Source organism: Phyllostomus hastatus, unplaced genomic scaffold (genome assembly GCF_019186645.2).
Source record: "Phyllostomus hastatus isolate PE091 unplaced genomic scaffold, TTU_PhHast_1.1 phas_contig_194, whole genome shotgun sequence".
In the NCBI taxonomy this organism is placed as follows: domain Eukaryota; kingdom Metazoa; phylum Chordata; class Mammalia; order Chiroptera; family Phyllostomidae; genus Phyllostomus; species Phyllostomus hastatus.
This window is the reverse complement of record NW_025333703.1, coordinates 545,428-561,854: the sequence shown is the minus strand read 5'-3', so window position 1 is coordinate 561,854 and position 16,427 is coordinate 545,428. Positions and strand designations below refer to the sequence as shown.

At 36.0% G+C, this 16,427-nt stretch overlaps 1 protein-coding gene across 9 annotated transcripts in view; it reads left to right on the top strand.

Annotated features, from left to right (window-relative positions):
* The first annotated feature begins 241 nt into the window (after positions 1-241).
* The window catches only part of ZNF566 (zinc finger protein 566), a 30,023-nt gene continuing 13,837 nt past the window's right edge, over positions 242-16,427 (top strand). Inside the window, exons 1-5 of one of the 9 annotated variants that reach the window (XM_045833795.1) lie at positions 642-728; positions 882-926; positions 10,956-11,026; positions 13,826-13,952; positions 14,254-14,352. In XM_045833795.1, coding sequence (XP_045689751.1) covers positions 11,018-11,026; positions 13,826-13,952; positions 14,254-14,352 — 235 coding nt within the window. In that variant the 5' untranslated portion in view covers positions 642-728; positions 882-926; positions 10,956-11,017. The other 8 variants (XM_045833797.1, XM_045833799.1, XM_045833801.1 and 5 more) reach the window with 8 other exon arrangements.

The following is a 16,427-nucleotide window of genomic DNA, read 5'->3' as shown; positions in this document are numbered from 1 at the left end:
CCAACCCACACCTGTGTTGGGGTGGAGGTGAGGACATCCTAATATTTCCTGAACACGCTGAGTTCTGGGCCCCATTCCAAGTCCCTATTTGCCCCCCCCCCCGCCCCCCTGGACCCCCTTTTATAGAACCCTAAGCTGAAGCCACACCGGAAGGTGGCCAAAACGGCAACTCGGGAAACTGGGTACTCCTTGGCTGCAGTGACACTCCAAGAAATCTCCAGGATGTAGGTAGGCACAAGCTGTGAAGAATCAAACAGTGCATCTACCGCGTTCACTGCCCGGAGCTGCATTTCCCAGAAGGGTCTGCGGTGCGTATTATCTTCCCTTTCAAAACAGCCTCCTCTTTTGAGCCTGTTCAACTACCGTGGATAGTACGGAGATTCACTTAACCTAGTCTCTTTCAAACGCGCCCGAGCGGCCTTTTTCAGAAGCTCAGCCTGATGCTGAGTGGGGCTATATGAGGTCTCCGGTGCGCCGTTTGATGAGAGGACGCAATTGTTTCCGATGGGCCCCAGTTAAGTTCTGACGGGAATCCTGACGCTAGACAGCCATCTTGCCCGCCTCAAGTAAGTCCTGACTGCATTTCCCAGAGGACTTGTCCGCATAACGTGATCTCGCGTGAATTCAGCCCAAAGCCACGCTCTAACGGGAGCCACAGGTCTTCACCTGCAACTATTACAGTGCTGTGGAGGAGGCTTCTGCCGCTTTGGAAGCTCCCAAGGCCTGAAGTAAGGAAGCCGGGGGGGAGGGGGCGGGGCCAGAGCCGGACCTCCGCTTGGTACGCGGAGGTCAGATTCATATTGTGTGATTACGGGTATATGGTGGTAAGTGGTGACTGACTTTGTGGTTGTGACTTGCTGTTCCAATATTACCGTGTGCAGCACCGTCTGGGGCCTGAGACTGCCGGTGTGACTAGACAATACCAGGTGTGTGTATGGGGTGAGGGGGGGTTGAAGGGAGGAGGGGCAAGTGCGGCTTTGTACTTGTGGGTGTGTTGGGGCCTTTTGTCTCGGTTGAAGTGGTAGCGTTTGACCCCATAGGGGTGTGATTGTGTTACCTGTGTGCTGTAGAGTGTAGGTGGGGGTGCCTGTGAATACTGTGGTACGAGATGCTTGTGACCATGTGAGGCCCTGGTTATGCGGCCCTGTTGCTTTGATTGTGGGTTACCTCTAGCTTTACGTTCCCATAGTGGTTCTGTGATTTTTGTGACTATATAAATATATGAGGGTTTTTTTTTTTCACTTACGTATACTTCTTTAAGCATTATATTGCAGTTCTGCTTGTTTTTTAAACTTGGTATGAATGCTGTCCTTTATATATCCTTTTATATGAATTTTTGCTTATTTGTACAACTATGTTTTTGAGAATCTTCTATATTTGCTTTAATAATGGTTCATTTTTCTTTGCTATATTGTTTTCTTCCTTTGATTCACTATTCTTTCTAGTAACGATGGACATTTGAGTTATTTCTAGTTTGTTTGACATTATAACAATGCTGCCACAAGCATTCTTTTACATAAGGTACATATGCATGAATTTATCTATCTACCAGTGGAATTGCTGGGTCATGTGATAACTTTCACTTTGCTAAATAATGCCAAAATATTTACTCAAGTGTTGCACAAACTTATACTTGCACACCAGTGTTTGAAACATTTTATTGTTTTATAGCTTACCAAAACATGGTTCTGATAGGTTTTGTTTTATTTATTTATTTCTAGAGAGAGGGGATGGGAGGGAGAAAGAGAGGCAGAGATACACGGTTGTGCAAGAGAATACATTGGTTTGTTGCCTCTCGCATGCCCCCAACTGGGGACCTGGCCTGCAGCCCAGGCCTGTGCCCTGACTGGGAATTGAAGCTGCCACCTTTTGGTTCGCAGACCGGTGCTAAATTCACTGAGCCACACCAGCCAGGGCTAATAGTTTTTAAAACATTTTAATGAGATACATCATATGGTAAAGTGCACAAAATTTAAGTATAAAGCTGTATAACAATTTCCTAAATCGATATAAAGGACTGTGCCCACACTCCCAAAAGTTTCCCTCATGCCCCTTCCTAATTATTTCCTTCCCAGAATCACTAATCAGAAACCTATCTCAATTAGTTAATTTTAGTTACTTTTGAACTTCATTTATAAATGAAATTATATAACATGTGCTATTTTCTTTATGTCTGGCTTCTTTTGTTCCACATTATATTCGAAAGTCATCCCCGCTGTTGAGTGTAATTGTACTTAGTGCTCATTACATTTGGGGATATATTGCAATTTAGTAGTAGATTACATTGTTGATGGATATTTGATAGTTTCCAGTTTTTTGGCTATTACACATTAACTGGTGGTGGGTGCCAAGTCTCTCCTATGCAAAATTACTGTTTTCCCTTTTTAATTAGTATCTTGTGAGGATATGCTTTGAGACTATGCAAAAATAATATTTCTCATCATACTTTCACCCATTAAACTCATTGGTAATTCTTATATGAAATAATTATTTCTCTGACATTTGCCTTGTGATTTTCTCTTCTCATGATTCCTTCTGCATTTATTAATTTAAATTCTACTATAAGGTAGAACTATTCTTATTCCCCATGTACTCATGGACTTTTATTTTATTCTGAGTTTTAATTCATTATTATTATTATTATTATTATTATTATTATTATTATTATTATATTTTATTGCTAAATTGTCCCAGATTTGGCCACTAGGAACTCCTTCAGCTGAGAACTCCTTCAGTTGAACTCCTCCAAAGGGCTCCTGTGTCTTTTCAACATATCATCACATTGAATGCTTTCTTACTTTCTGGCACCAAAGTGTTCCAGTCTTATCTTGTATTTTTCTCTCTTCCAACCCTGGTATCAGCAATTTTCCAAGGAACCCTGGTTTCTTTTGTTGCAGAGTGGATTTATAAACCAAGCTCTGGTCACTAGGTTTGCTCCTTGCTACCTGTGTGTAATTGCTCTAGTTTTGTCAGTGGAGAGAGCTAGAAAATACACAGATGTGTATATACACATCTATATCTATTTATCTATCTATTTGTATATATTAAAAAACCACTAATTTCTACTCAAACTTTACTTCTAATCCAGTGCTATAGGATTTTGTCAAGAACTGTGAAGTGTCTGAGATTTTGCCCTACTTGTGATTTAGCAAGTTAGCTTGACACATTTTCAGATGCTGGCAGAAGATGCATGACTTTTGGGTCAGAGATAAAAGGTGGTTGATTGCTCATAGCAATAGCCAAAGTGTCTATATTTTCTTGTATTGGCTCACTTGCCCCTTGTAGGGTGATGCAGATACACAAGCATATGTGTGCTCTCATGAATTTAGGGAATCTGAACCTTGTATAATGGGTAATAAGCATGCTTGCCCTTTGCTCTAAAGAGAGAATACCTGTCTCTCAAGGCTGTTCACTATACAAACATCTTGGAGAAATAGTACAAAATAAAAACGCTTAGTGCTTCTGATGGCAAGATGTACGGAAACATTCAAGACCCAAGAACTGTTTTGAGTCAGGTTTGGCCATTTCCTTATTTGTAACTCCTTCCTCCAACAATGAGAAACCTATTTCTAGTGTCAGTATTGTTTTACTCATTCTAGAATAAATGTAAAGTAGTTTCAGAATTGCTAACTCATATAAACAACAAATTTATTAACTACAGTGAAGTATTTGTGTGCAACTTTTTTTCCTTAACCTTACAGATACATAGTCAAAAACTGTTTTCAATTTAGTTCTTTTCTTTGCCAACCTCTTCAGTGTAGTTTTGTTATTCATTTTTCATACATTTAGCTTTGTTTGTTATACTTTGGGTTTCCCCACATCCTAGTTGATTGTTGAATATCACAGTATTTTGAGTATGAAAACATTAATGTGGTTCCTGCCTACTCCATATACAAAATCAACCTCATTACTTTCTGATTTATCTTTCTGCTATTTTGTACAAAAGAGAAGATACATGTATTCTTTTGAATGATGTCTTTTTTGCATTAAAAATAGCATACTCTTTTGAACATTGCTTCTTTCACTTAATGATATATCCTGGACATTACTCCATCACAATTCAAAGAGATACTCATAGCTTTTGTTTATATAGTTACATAATAAATATTCCAGTATATTTATGGATTTATCATAGTTTATTCAGCCACTCTCCTGTTATGGACATTTAGGTCATTTACAATATTTTGTTACTGTAAATGGTCCTGCAGTAAATAATTTTGTATATGTATATTTTTGTATTGCTTGGAGGCATATCTTCAGGGTATATTTCTAGAAGTGGAATTGCTGGGTCAAAGGTAAGTACATATGCAGTTTTAATGGGTATTACTAAATTCCCCTGTGGGACTGTTGTACCAGTTTTCATTCCCACCTGCAATGTATAAGAGTGCCTGTTTCCCCCTCTACAGCATAGCCAACAGAATGTCTTGTCATGCTTTTTAATTTTTACCAATTTAATACATGAAAAATGGTATTGCAGTGTTTTCTTATTTAAGTATGAGTGTATATGAACATTTTTAATCTTTTTAGATTGATTATTTATGATTTTCCCCATTTTTCTAGAAGATTTTTAGACCTTTATCTTTATAATTAGTGCTTTTTTGTATCTTGAAAGGAAATCCTTGCTTATTCCCAAGGTCTTGAAGACATTCTTCTATGTTTTCTTTTATTTATTTTTTATATTTTAAAAAAAGATTTTATTTATTTTTAGATAGAGGGGAAGGGAGGGAGAAAGAGAGAGGGAAACATCAATGTGTGGTTGCCTCTTACGCACCCCCTACTGGGGACCTGGCCTGCAACCCAGGCATGTGCCCTGATTGTGGAATCCAACCTGTGACGCTTTGGTTCGCAGGCTGGTGCTCAGTCCACTGAACCACACCAGGCAGGGCCTATGTTTTCTTTAGAAGCTTTATAAGTTTATCATTTATATTTTTAAGTGTGTGGTCTATCTTGAATTAATTTTTGTGTGTGGTGAGAGGTAAGGATAAAGGTTAATTTTTTTCCCATTCAAATACACAGTTGTTCTAGCACTATTGGTTAAAAACACCATCCTTCCCATCTGAATTACAAGGAGCTTTTATCATAAATCAGGTGATATTATATTTGTGGCTTTTTCTGGATTGTATTCTGTTTATTATTTATCTTTTAGGTCAGTGCCACTGTCTTGAACTCTGTAGTTTTAATTCTCCAACCTTTTTTCCTCTTTTTTGAGACTGGCTGGGCTATTTTGTGTTTTTTCCATTTCCTATAGGTGTTAGGATCAATTTGTTAATTCTCACCAAAAAAGAAGAATCCTTGCTGGGATTTTATTTATGAATCTGTATGGTAATTTGGGGAAAACTGACATTTTAAAAATATGTATTTTATTGATTATGCTATTACAATTGTCCCATTTCCTCCCCCCGCCCCTTATTCCCCTCTGCCCTGCACTCCCCCCTTCCCACCCACATTCTGCCCTTTAGTTCATGTCCATGGGTCATACATGTAAGTTCTTTGGCTTCTACATTTCCCATACTATTCTTAACCTCCCTGTCTATTTTCTACCTACCATTCATGTTACTTATTCTCTGTACCTTTATCCCCTCTCTCCCCCTCCCATTCCCCTGCTGATAACCATCCATTTCTGTGATTCTGTTCCCGTTCTAGTTGTTTCCTTAATTTGTGTTTGTTTCAGGTGTGGTTGTTAATGATTGTGAGTTTGCTGTCATTTTACTGTTCATATTTTTTACCTTCTTTTTCTTAGATAAATCCTTTTAACATTTCATATAATAAGGACTTGGTGATGATGAACTCCTTGAACTTGACCTTATCTGAGAAGCACTTTATCTGCCCTTCCATTCTAAATGAAAGCTTTGCTGGATAGAGTCATCTTGAATGTAGGTGCTTGCCTTTCATGACTTGGAATACCTGTTTCCAGCCCCTACTTGCCTGTAGGGTCTCTTGAGAAATCAGCTGACAGTATTATGGGAACTCCTTTGTAGGTGATTGTCTCCTTTTCTCTTGCAGCTTCTAATATTCTCTCCTTATCTTCAATCTTGGGTAGTGTAATTATGGCGTGCCTTGGTGTGTTCCTCCTTGGGTCCAACTTCTTTGGGACTCTCTGGGCTTTCTGGACTTCTATTTCCTTTGCCTATGGGTCTCTCCAACAAAATCTCCTGTGAGGCTGGGAGTTTCTTGCTGCTGCCTCAACACCCACCAGTGTTTTTAATCAGAGGTTTGAGGCTTTATTTCCCCACACTGGGACCCTGGGTTGCATGGTCTGTCTAGCTCCCAAGTTGTTCCTCCCAGTTTATCCGCACACAAATGTGAAACCACCTGTTCCACCTGCCACTGCCAGTCTTTCTAGCCAGCTTCAGCCTTGTGAGCCCCGCTCCACAATCTGGTGCTGGGTCCACCAGCCACTGCCTTGCCTCAGGTCCTCTCTGGACACCCATCTCCACCCCTCCTACCAGTCTGATTGAGTGTATCTTCTTTAACTCCTTGGTTGTTGGACTTCCATACAGTTCTATTTTCTGTCAGTTCTGGTTGTTTTTTGTTTTTAAATTGTTGTTGTCCTTCTTTTGCTTGTGCGAGGAGGCACAGTGTATCCACCTATGCCTGCATTTTGGCTGGAAGTGGAAAACTGACATTTTATCTATATTGAATCTATCAAATAATAACTATATGTCTACATTTGTTAAGGTCTTCCATTTCTCTCAGCAATTTATAGTTGTTATTGCACATCTCTTAGATTTATACCTGGGTATTTTATGTTTATTGTTGAAACTAAATGGTATTTAATTTTTTTAATTTTCCAGTTGTTTATTGCTGAAAGTATAGTTGCTTTTTGTATATTATCCTTGTATGAAGCATAAATCAAATACCTACTGTAAATGCTAATTATCAAGTTGAGGAAGTTCTCTTTTTCATTTGTTAAAACTTTTTTTACACCAATGAAGAATGAATTTAGACAAATGCATTTTCTGTGTTTATCAAGAAGATCATATGATTTTTCTTTTATTAAACATATCAATGTGTTAAATTATGTTAATTTTCAAATGTTGAACCAACCTTTCATTCCTGAAGTAAACTTTGCCTGGCCATAATGTATTAAACCTTTTTTAAAAAATTTTACATGGTCAAATTTGCTAATACTGGATGGAATTTCTGTATATATATTTATGAGATATATTGGCTCATAATTTTCTTGTAATGTCTTTGTTAAGTTTTGGTGTCAGGCTTCTATTAGCCTCATAAAATGAGCTGGGAAGAATTCCCTGTGTTTCTCTATTCATTACTTATAAGAATAAAGTTGTTCCTTAAATTTGAAAGAATTAACTGGTGAAGCTGTCTGTGCTTAATTTTTTCTTGATAGGAAAATTTTAAGTTATAGAATCAATTTAACACTTTATATGTTCTGTTATTTTTATGTCAGTTTTGGCATGTTTTTTAAGGAATTTGTCTATTTTATATAAGCTTGCACAGTTAAGAACATAAAGTTATTAGTATTCTCTTATTATCTTTTTAAGGTCTGTGGCATCTGTAATTGATGTTACCCTTTCATTCCTGATATTGTTCGTTTGTGTAGTTAACCTCTCTTTTTTTTTTCATCAGGGCTTTTGGTAATGTTTTTGAGTTCCTCTGGGTACTCTCAAACGTTTTTTTGTTTTTCTTTGGTTTTCATCAATTTGACTATGCTTGGTTGTGGTTTTGCTTTTTGTTTTGTGTATTTTACTTTTCATTTTACTTACTATTCTTCAGGTTTGCTGAGCTCTTGAAACTCTTGTTGAAGGATTTGATTAGTTCATTTATTCAATATTAATTCCTCTCCAATCTCTTTTCTCCTTCTGAGACTCCACTCCTTCTGAGACTCCACTTACGTGTATGGTAGCTCTTTTGACTGTCCCATGTGTCTTTTATATTCACTTCTGTTCTTTTTGTTCCTTTTTTCATCTGCACTTCATGTGGATATATATTTTGACTTGTTTTTGAGTTCTGTAATTCTGTCTCCTACTTGTCTGGTCTCATGTTAAAATTGCAATGACTTTTTAATCTCTTATGCTGATCTAGATTGTCTATATAATTCATTTTTAGAGATGTCAGTTCTATTTAATTTCTTCATCTTATCATTCATTTGCCTATCTTTTTTCCTTGGTTGTCTTTAACATTTAATTACAACTATTTAAAACTATTTGTTCTACAACTCCAATATCTGAATTGTCTGTGGTGCTATTTCTAATTTCTGTTTTTAATCTTTTTGCATGTCTAGTAATTTTAATTGTATGATAGATATTGCATCTGAAACAATTGTGGGGGCCAAGGCCAGCAACTATCTACTTTTAGCCTTCTCATTATAAAGCAAAATTTAAACTGCTTTTCAGATCTCTGTTACAGATATAGTACATGGGAAATTTTCCCATATAGTATATGGGAATTTCCTAGTATATGGGAAATTTTCAGGATGCTGGAAATAATTTAAAACATACTCTTAAGTGAAGTAATGATCTTTTTATTAAAACATAGGCTTATAATTTTTTTCTTCTTTTTCTTTCTTTTATCCATACCAGAGGGCATGCTTAGAGAGAGGGGAAGGGAGAGAGAGAAATGTGGATGTGAAAGAGAGATGTCAATTTGTTGCCTCTCACATGCGTCCAGACCAGGGATTGAATCTGCAACCCTTTGGCCTACTGGATGATGCTCCAGCCAACTGAGCCACACTGGTGAGGGCAAGGTTTATTATTTAGAAGAGTACAAAATACTAAAAAAAAAAAGTAAGTTAATTACTTGGTTTTAAAGGACTTTCTTATCTGTAGTGATACCTTTTTGCAATGCTCCATACCCCAGGTGTGGTCATTTTTTGCAAGCATACTATATATACAGTCTTGGCCATAGATTTTGGCTTTAAAAAGGAACAGAAGATCCCTCAGATGCAAGAATTCAGCCTGTGAGGATACCCCAGATGTGCAAAGGAAGAGGTTCATGAATGTGACAAAGGTAGAAGGAGGTACTGAAGTAAGAATGTTTCTTGCTCATTCTATAATAGTTGGAAGGTGTAGCACTCAATGATGTCCCTTTAACCAGAGAAAGGCCAGGAGGAGAAGCCAGAAAGGGAGACATAAAATAAGGAGTATGGGAGAAGGAGTTTTGTTTCCGAGTCTTTCTGGATTACTGTTGACTCTTATAGCATTTGGTACAATACCTGGTACATAGGCTATGTGGTTGGTAAAAGAATACTAGGGGCTTAATAACTAGTAATATTAAAAGGAGTGCTTTCAGATCCTGGCTGGGTGGCTCAGTTGGTTGCAGTACTGTCCCATACACCAAAGAGTTGTGGGTTTGATTCTTTGTCAGGGAACATAGCTGAGTTGATGGTTCGATCCCTCCCTGGTTGGGCGCCTATGAGAGGCAACCAATCAATGTTTCTCTCTCTCTCCCTCTTTCTCTTTCTGTCCTCCTTCTTCTCTATCTAAAATCAATAAACATATCCTCAGGTGAAGATTTTTTTTTTAAAGGAGTACTTTTAGGCTTTAGGGAAAAAAACATGGATTATTTTGGTTTTAATTTCCTGGAACATGTATACACCTGGGGGAGTGCAGTGAGTAGTCATTAAATAATTGATAACATGGTGCTGTTCTTTAGGTGTTTAGTTTTACATGAAATTATTGATAAGTTGTTTAATAATCAAGGAGCTTTGTGCATAGAATGAATGCTCACTGTCCTTTATACTTTTATAATGCTCAGTTTATTATATTCCTATATCTAATAAGCAAAAAAAATTTAAGTTTAAACATACATCACAAATCAGCTACTCTTCTTAAACAATTTAGACTTCTATTAGTATTTTAGTATAACTTATTCTTTTAGACTATTTACTTATTTATTTATTTATTATCCTCACCAAGGGCATGCTTATTAATTTTAGAGAGAGAGGATGGGAAGGGGGTGAAAAAGAGAGACAGACAGATAGACAGACATCACTGGAAGAGAGACATTGATCCATTGCCTCTTATATGTGCCAGGGACTGAACCCACAACCTAGGATGTGCCCTGACCAGGAATCGAACCCTCCAAATTTTGATTTATGGGACAGTGCTCCAATGAACTGAGCCACACTGACCAGGGCTCTTTTGGACATTTTAAACATCTGAAGAGGCAGATAAGACTGTACATGATTATTAAAATTATTGCTTCATTTACATAAAGTAAAAGCTATTCTAAAGTATGTGGGTGTAGTTAATTTTTATATTCTTAATTCCTTTCTGTTGTTATGCTATTTTTAATATCTTACTAAAGTTTCAGTAACATTACCTTGGTTGCTTTTCTGGATTTTAGGTAAGACTCTTAAGTCAGGATTAGAGGATCTGATTTATCAATCACTTGTTTCTTGCTCAGGATTTGGGGCTTGATTGCATAATACAAGATGACTGAAAACTGATTTGGCCAATGTATATCCAAACCAAAATGATTATGATCAACTTTCAGAAATTAATCATGCAAAATTCATATGCTGGTAAATGATATGTACAAAGATCTTTAGTATAGCATGTTATAGTGAAAGACTGGAAACAAGTCAACTGATCAGCAACAGATTGGTTAAATAAAGTATATCCACGTAATGATACACAATTTAGATAAGAGAATTATCTATCTCTCTATGTACTAGTTGGGATCCAGTCCAAGATACATTAACTTAAAATAGCAAATATATATAACATGCTACAACTTGTGTAAAATATGATATCTTTGGGCCTATATGTACATATATACAAAGTATATTCTCCAAGCCATATCAGGTTGTTCAATTCTATCCTGCTCAAGTTAAAGCCTAATGTTTCTGGAGTTGGGCATAATGAGATATTTGTTTATTCTTCTCACTAATAACCCCTCAAGTGTTTGTGTGGAATGAACAGAAGGGAGATAGTCATTTTTGGAGTTATGAGGCAAGTGGGATCTTATGTAGCTTCTTTTGCTTTTCCCAGCTGTCTTTTTCCAAAAGAGGAGCCCAAAGGAGGACTGGTCTTTTTCTACAAATATCAAAGCCATGGCTCAGGTGAGATGATGTTTTCTTTTGCTCAAATAGAGTCATTTTTATTGCTAGTACATGTAAACACTTAACTTTCCTCATATGATGCTTTTTGGTGTTTAAAAAACATAGACAAAAAACTTTCATACAGTTTCATTATAGGCATTGCTGAAGTTCTTCTACCTTTGCCCTGAAGAAAAAGGTGTCTAACAAGCCAATTTAAACATTTTTCTGTTTGTGGAGATAGTCATAAAAAAAAGAAGTGGTTCAATAATCTTTGGAAAAAAGAAAAGAATAGTTAAAGATCTTTATACTCTTAACTTGCAGATAACTATTAGAGGGTCAAATGGTTGGTAAGTTTCTCTGAAGAGGTGTTAATCAGATTAAAATTTATCAGGAAATTCCTTATGATTTCATCAAGAATACTTGTTTCTATAAAGAGATTGTAAATTATATAATGTAAAAAACTGACTGACACAGGGTTTTGAAAAAAATATTTTTTTAAAGATTTTATTTATTTATTTTTTAGAAAGGGAAGGGAGGGAGAAAGAGAGAGAGAGAGAAACATCAATGTGCGGTTGCTGGGGGTCATGGCCTGCAACCCATGCATGTACCCTGACTGGGAATCGAACCTGCGACACTTGAAAAAAGTATTTTTTATGCTAGTTAAAATAGTCACACTTCAGGAAACTGATCCCTATTTCCTCCTAAACCTCCCAGTTCTTCCTCCTACTTTAAACAATGTTTACAAACTCATTTTTTAAGTACTTTAGCATCTTCTATCTTAGACTTCTGCCAGAAATCTTGATTCATTTGTTAATGAATCTAATTTGATTGGACAGTGAGTTGATAGGATGAAAATGAATGCTTAAGGGCACCTTGTAGGGAAAAGCCCTGACCATCTCCACAGACCTAGGTTTTCCAATGAGAAAATGTGTGGAATAAGATTTTGTTTGATTTCAGTCTTAATAGTGGAATGACCTCCTCCATCAATTTCCCATAGCTCAGGAACAAAGGGAATTTATAGTTGAATAATGGGTAGGATTATAAGTAAGATTGGACTAATGTTGGGAAGATCTTTAAAGATCACCTATGGCCTCAATGTCTGAAAGCAAAAGAAAAACTGTCATTTATATCCCTATAACAGAATATTATTCAGTGAAAAATATGCTTATGAAAAGAATTTATTGTAATAAGGAATAACTTATTATATAATGTGACATTTTAATGATTCAGCCTTGAATTATATGTGAATATAATTTTCTAGATAAAATATTTTTAAAAGTCATTTTACACATGTGTACAAGTGAAGTAGTACTATTCCAGTCTTATCACCAGTTCCATTCCTAAAAGGTAGATGCCGTCAAGACCTTTTTTAATTTTTTAATTATTGTTGATTTTCAATATTATCTTATATTAGTTTCAAGTGTATAATATAATGCTTAGACAATCATATAATTTACAAAGTGATCCCCAATATTTCAAGTACCTGCCTAGCACCATACATAATTATCATATTATTGACTATATTCCCTATACTATACTTTACGTCCCAATGACTGTTTTGTAATTGCCAATTTGTACTTCTTAATCCCTTCAACTTGTTCACTCACCTCCCTAACCCCTTTCCCCCCTCAACTCTTGAATATGGTATAATTGCTATCTTTTGATGAATCAATTTTACTCATTTTCTCTTGACTTACTGAAGAGTGGAAGGAACATTGTACTTCCTATTACACCCTTCATTTCCTCTGATTCTGTTATTACAATTTTTGCTTAAATTAATAGTGTATGGACTATTAGGACTGTAAATATCACTAACTCCTGAACTAGCTCAGCTTTATTCTATTATAACTTTTTGTTTTTCCTGAAGTTAATTTTTCCCCCACACTTGCTTAGTTGTCCATGTATTTTTATTCAAAATATCCAGGATTACTGTCACATGCCAATTAATATGTTTTCTATCTGATCAAACACATCATTCCTTTTGAACATGTGGAAGCTTCCATCTCTGTTCCCTTTTGGCCTTGCTCCCATCTAGTCTGGTTACTCTCTAGGCCTGCTGCAGTTTTCCCAAGACTTCCCTTTTTTTGTTCCCTGGAATTTTCCTTCACTGTTTTCCTGTGTTAATTTACCTACTTCTTGAATCTCATATCTTCCCCTGTTCTTTACTCCCCCATTTTGGTGGAATACATCCTCAGTAGTTTCCTAAGATATTGTGCTTGTGTCCTTTATGTCTAGGAATTTTGTTTTTCATTCTTACAACAGAATAATATTTCAGTTATAGAATTCTTTGTCAGAATTACCTTTTTCCATAAGAATAATGAAGAGTTGTTCTTATTTCTTACTTTTAGTAATGTAAAGAATCCCATTGCCTCTCTGATTCTTGATGTCTTTTATATGATCTACTCTTCTCTGGATGCCTTTAATATCTTCTATATCACTTTTTCTGAAATTTTACTTTCAGTATTTGGAAAAAGGAGGGAGAAAGAAGCACACATATTATATGACAAGTATTGTGTTAGGTGTTTGCATATACTATTTCATTTAATTATGAAACTCTTGGTAGACTTTGTACCTTCTCAGACTTATGTACTGGAAGTGTTCCAGTATGCAGAAGCAGTTTTGTCTGGAGGAAACATAATGATATGGAGGCACATTGATTCAGTCATGCTTATTTTACAGTCCTCTGCTTGCTTCCCATTCAGACCTTCTCTATATGCTTGCAATTTTTCACTTCCTCTACTTTTATTTTTTTCTTCTCTCTTTTCCTCACAAAACACACTTTTTAAATTAATTAAGTCATATACATGATTGTTGTTCCAGGAGTCAGTGATGTTCAGTGATGTGTCCATAGACTTCTCTCAGGAGGAGTGGGAATGCCTGAATGATGATCAGAGAGATTTATACAGAGATGTGATGTTGGAGAATTACAACAACCTGGTTTCAATGGGTAAGGACATCTGTCCATATTAATTCAGATTCTGCCCTCAGAAGGTCTACTTCCTCCAGGGTGAAATACTTACCTACCTTTTCAGTAACCGATTAGGTTTTTAATCCAGTTCCCAGAGGAATGTTTTTAATATTATAGAGTGAGAAAGAAGAAGCTGTGTTGAGTTATGGGTGAAGATTCAAATCCTCATTATGTTTCATAAAGCTATTATACCTTTCTTTGATTCTTTCTTAATGAAAGAACTGGATTTGAATTCTGGGACATTCTTATCATAAACATGTCTCATTACTTCTTTTATAAGCAGGACATTCTATTTCTAAACCAGATGTGATCTCCTTCTTGGAGCAGGGGAAGGAGCCCTGGTTGGTTAACAGAGAAGTAACAGGAGGCCAGTGTCCAGGTAAGTGAGGCATGGCAGTAACGACCCAGTTGTTCAGTGGAGAGGCTATACTTTAGAATTGCTATCCGGGAAGTTCCCCTTAAAAGCCTTAGGCCTGTATACAAAAGTAATCCTTTTCTGTATGAGCTTTCAAATGACCTCACCTTTTGCCCTTACTTAACACAATGCCTGTTCTTTTCCTCTTACACTTTTCTCCTAATTTTAACTAGCTGTGCCCTCTTCCGCCCTCTCTAATGATATTTCTTTCTGTCCATATTTTGGTTCTAGTTCCTTATCAGCTTCTCATCCTCTTTTGTGTTAGCCTTTAAAAAAAAAGCATCACTGTCTCCTGAAATATATTCTTTTCTACATTGCCAAAAACTAATTATCTTAGAGTTTTTTAGATACAGTAGTTCATACACTCATTGATTCAGTCATACTTTTAACGAACATTTACTGATTTTCTAATGTGTGTGAGGTACTCTTCTAAGTTCTGTAGATATTAAAAAAAGGAATAAGCAGTTATAGAATTTATACCTTAGTAGGGGTACCAGAACATGTTTATATATAACTTCTACAAAGTAGAACCACCATAAGAGAGGTTAAAATAGGGAGGACAGCAGAAAGTGAGAACTAGAAATATAGAAGAGAAATTGATCCAGAAAGCGGTCAGAGGAGGAAATTTGAACATGTGTGTCATAGACTTTAGATAGAATATTGGAAGTGAAGGGTCTTTGCTTCTATTGAGAATTTAGAGCTGGCAAAGGTAAAGAGATTTTGTATGAAGGAGGACAAATGGGACAGCATTCATTATATGTTTATTGAGTAACCACTGTACACTCAACACTATTCTTTTTTATTTTATTGATTTTTAGACAGAGGGGAGGGGAGGGAGAAAGACAGTGAGAGAAACATCAGTGTGAGAGAGAAACATCAATCACTTGCCTCTCTTATATACCCTGACCAGGGACTGAACCCAAAACCCAGGCATATGTCCAGACTGGGAATGGAATGGGTAACCTTTTACTTTGCAAGATAACGCCCAATCAACTGAGCCACACCAGTTAAAGCCCCAGCACTGTTCTTAACTCTGAGGGTTACAGTAGCCAATAGAACCTGAAAAAAACTTGATTCTCAGAGGTCACCCTCCAGTGCAAGAATAGATGTACAAATAAATGAATATATAATTTATCATGTAATAGTAAGTACTAAAAAAAAAAGTGCAAAGAGTGGATAGAGGGTGCTCTTTTATGTGACATGGTAAAAAAAAAACTTTTTTCCAGTAAGTTGTCATTTGTGCAGAGACCTGAAGTACAGCAGTACTGGTATGTTTTTCAATCTGAGGACTCTTCTTTTTTTGGTGATAGGAAGTCTTTGGCAGTCATCACTTCAAATATTACCTTGCTACCATTTCCTCTTTTCTCTGTTATGCTCCTGTTAAACAGGCATTAGAACATCTGTTATCATCAGTGTCTTTTACTTTTCGTCTGTTTTTCCATTTATACTGCTTTTGCATAGAATTTCTTGACTTGATTTCTGTTGATTCACTAATATATTCTTTAGCTATGAGCTTTTGACTCTTAAACCTGTTGCTTTTTATTTAACAAATTGAATAGCCAGTTATAAAATGAAGTTAATATACACAATAGGGTATATATAACATACAATTAACATAAAATTATAAGATGAAGTGTAAATCTCTAGATTTGCATATATAAGAGATTTTCAAGGAAATGCACCTGAGAGTATAATCACTAGGTCTTGGCATACCTATTTACTCAGCTTTACTGGTTAATGCCAAACTCTTTTACAAGTGTTTGTATCACCTTCTCTCCCTACAATTGATATGTGAGATGTTTTTCATTTTCTTATGATTTATAAGTATAAAATCTTATTTCACTGGTTTAAATTAAATGTTCCTGGTTACCATTAAGATAATTACATTTTTATTTATTATTTGGCCTTTAGTGTGTCTTTTGTGTAATGATAACTTTGATTATTTTTGTATTAGACTATTAGTCTTTTTCCTAAGATTTGTAGGAATTTTTTAATATATTCTGGGTACTTAATTTTTAGTCAGTAACATGTTTTATAGA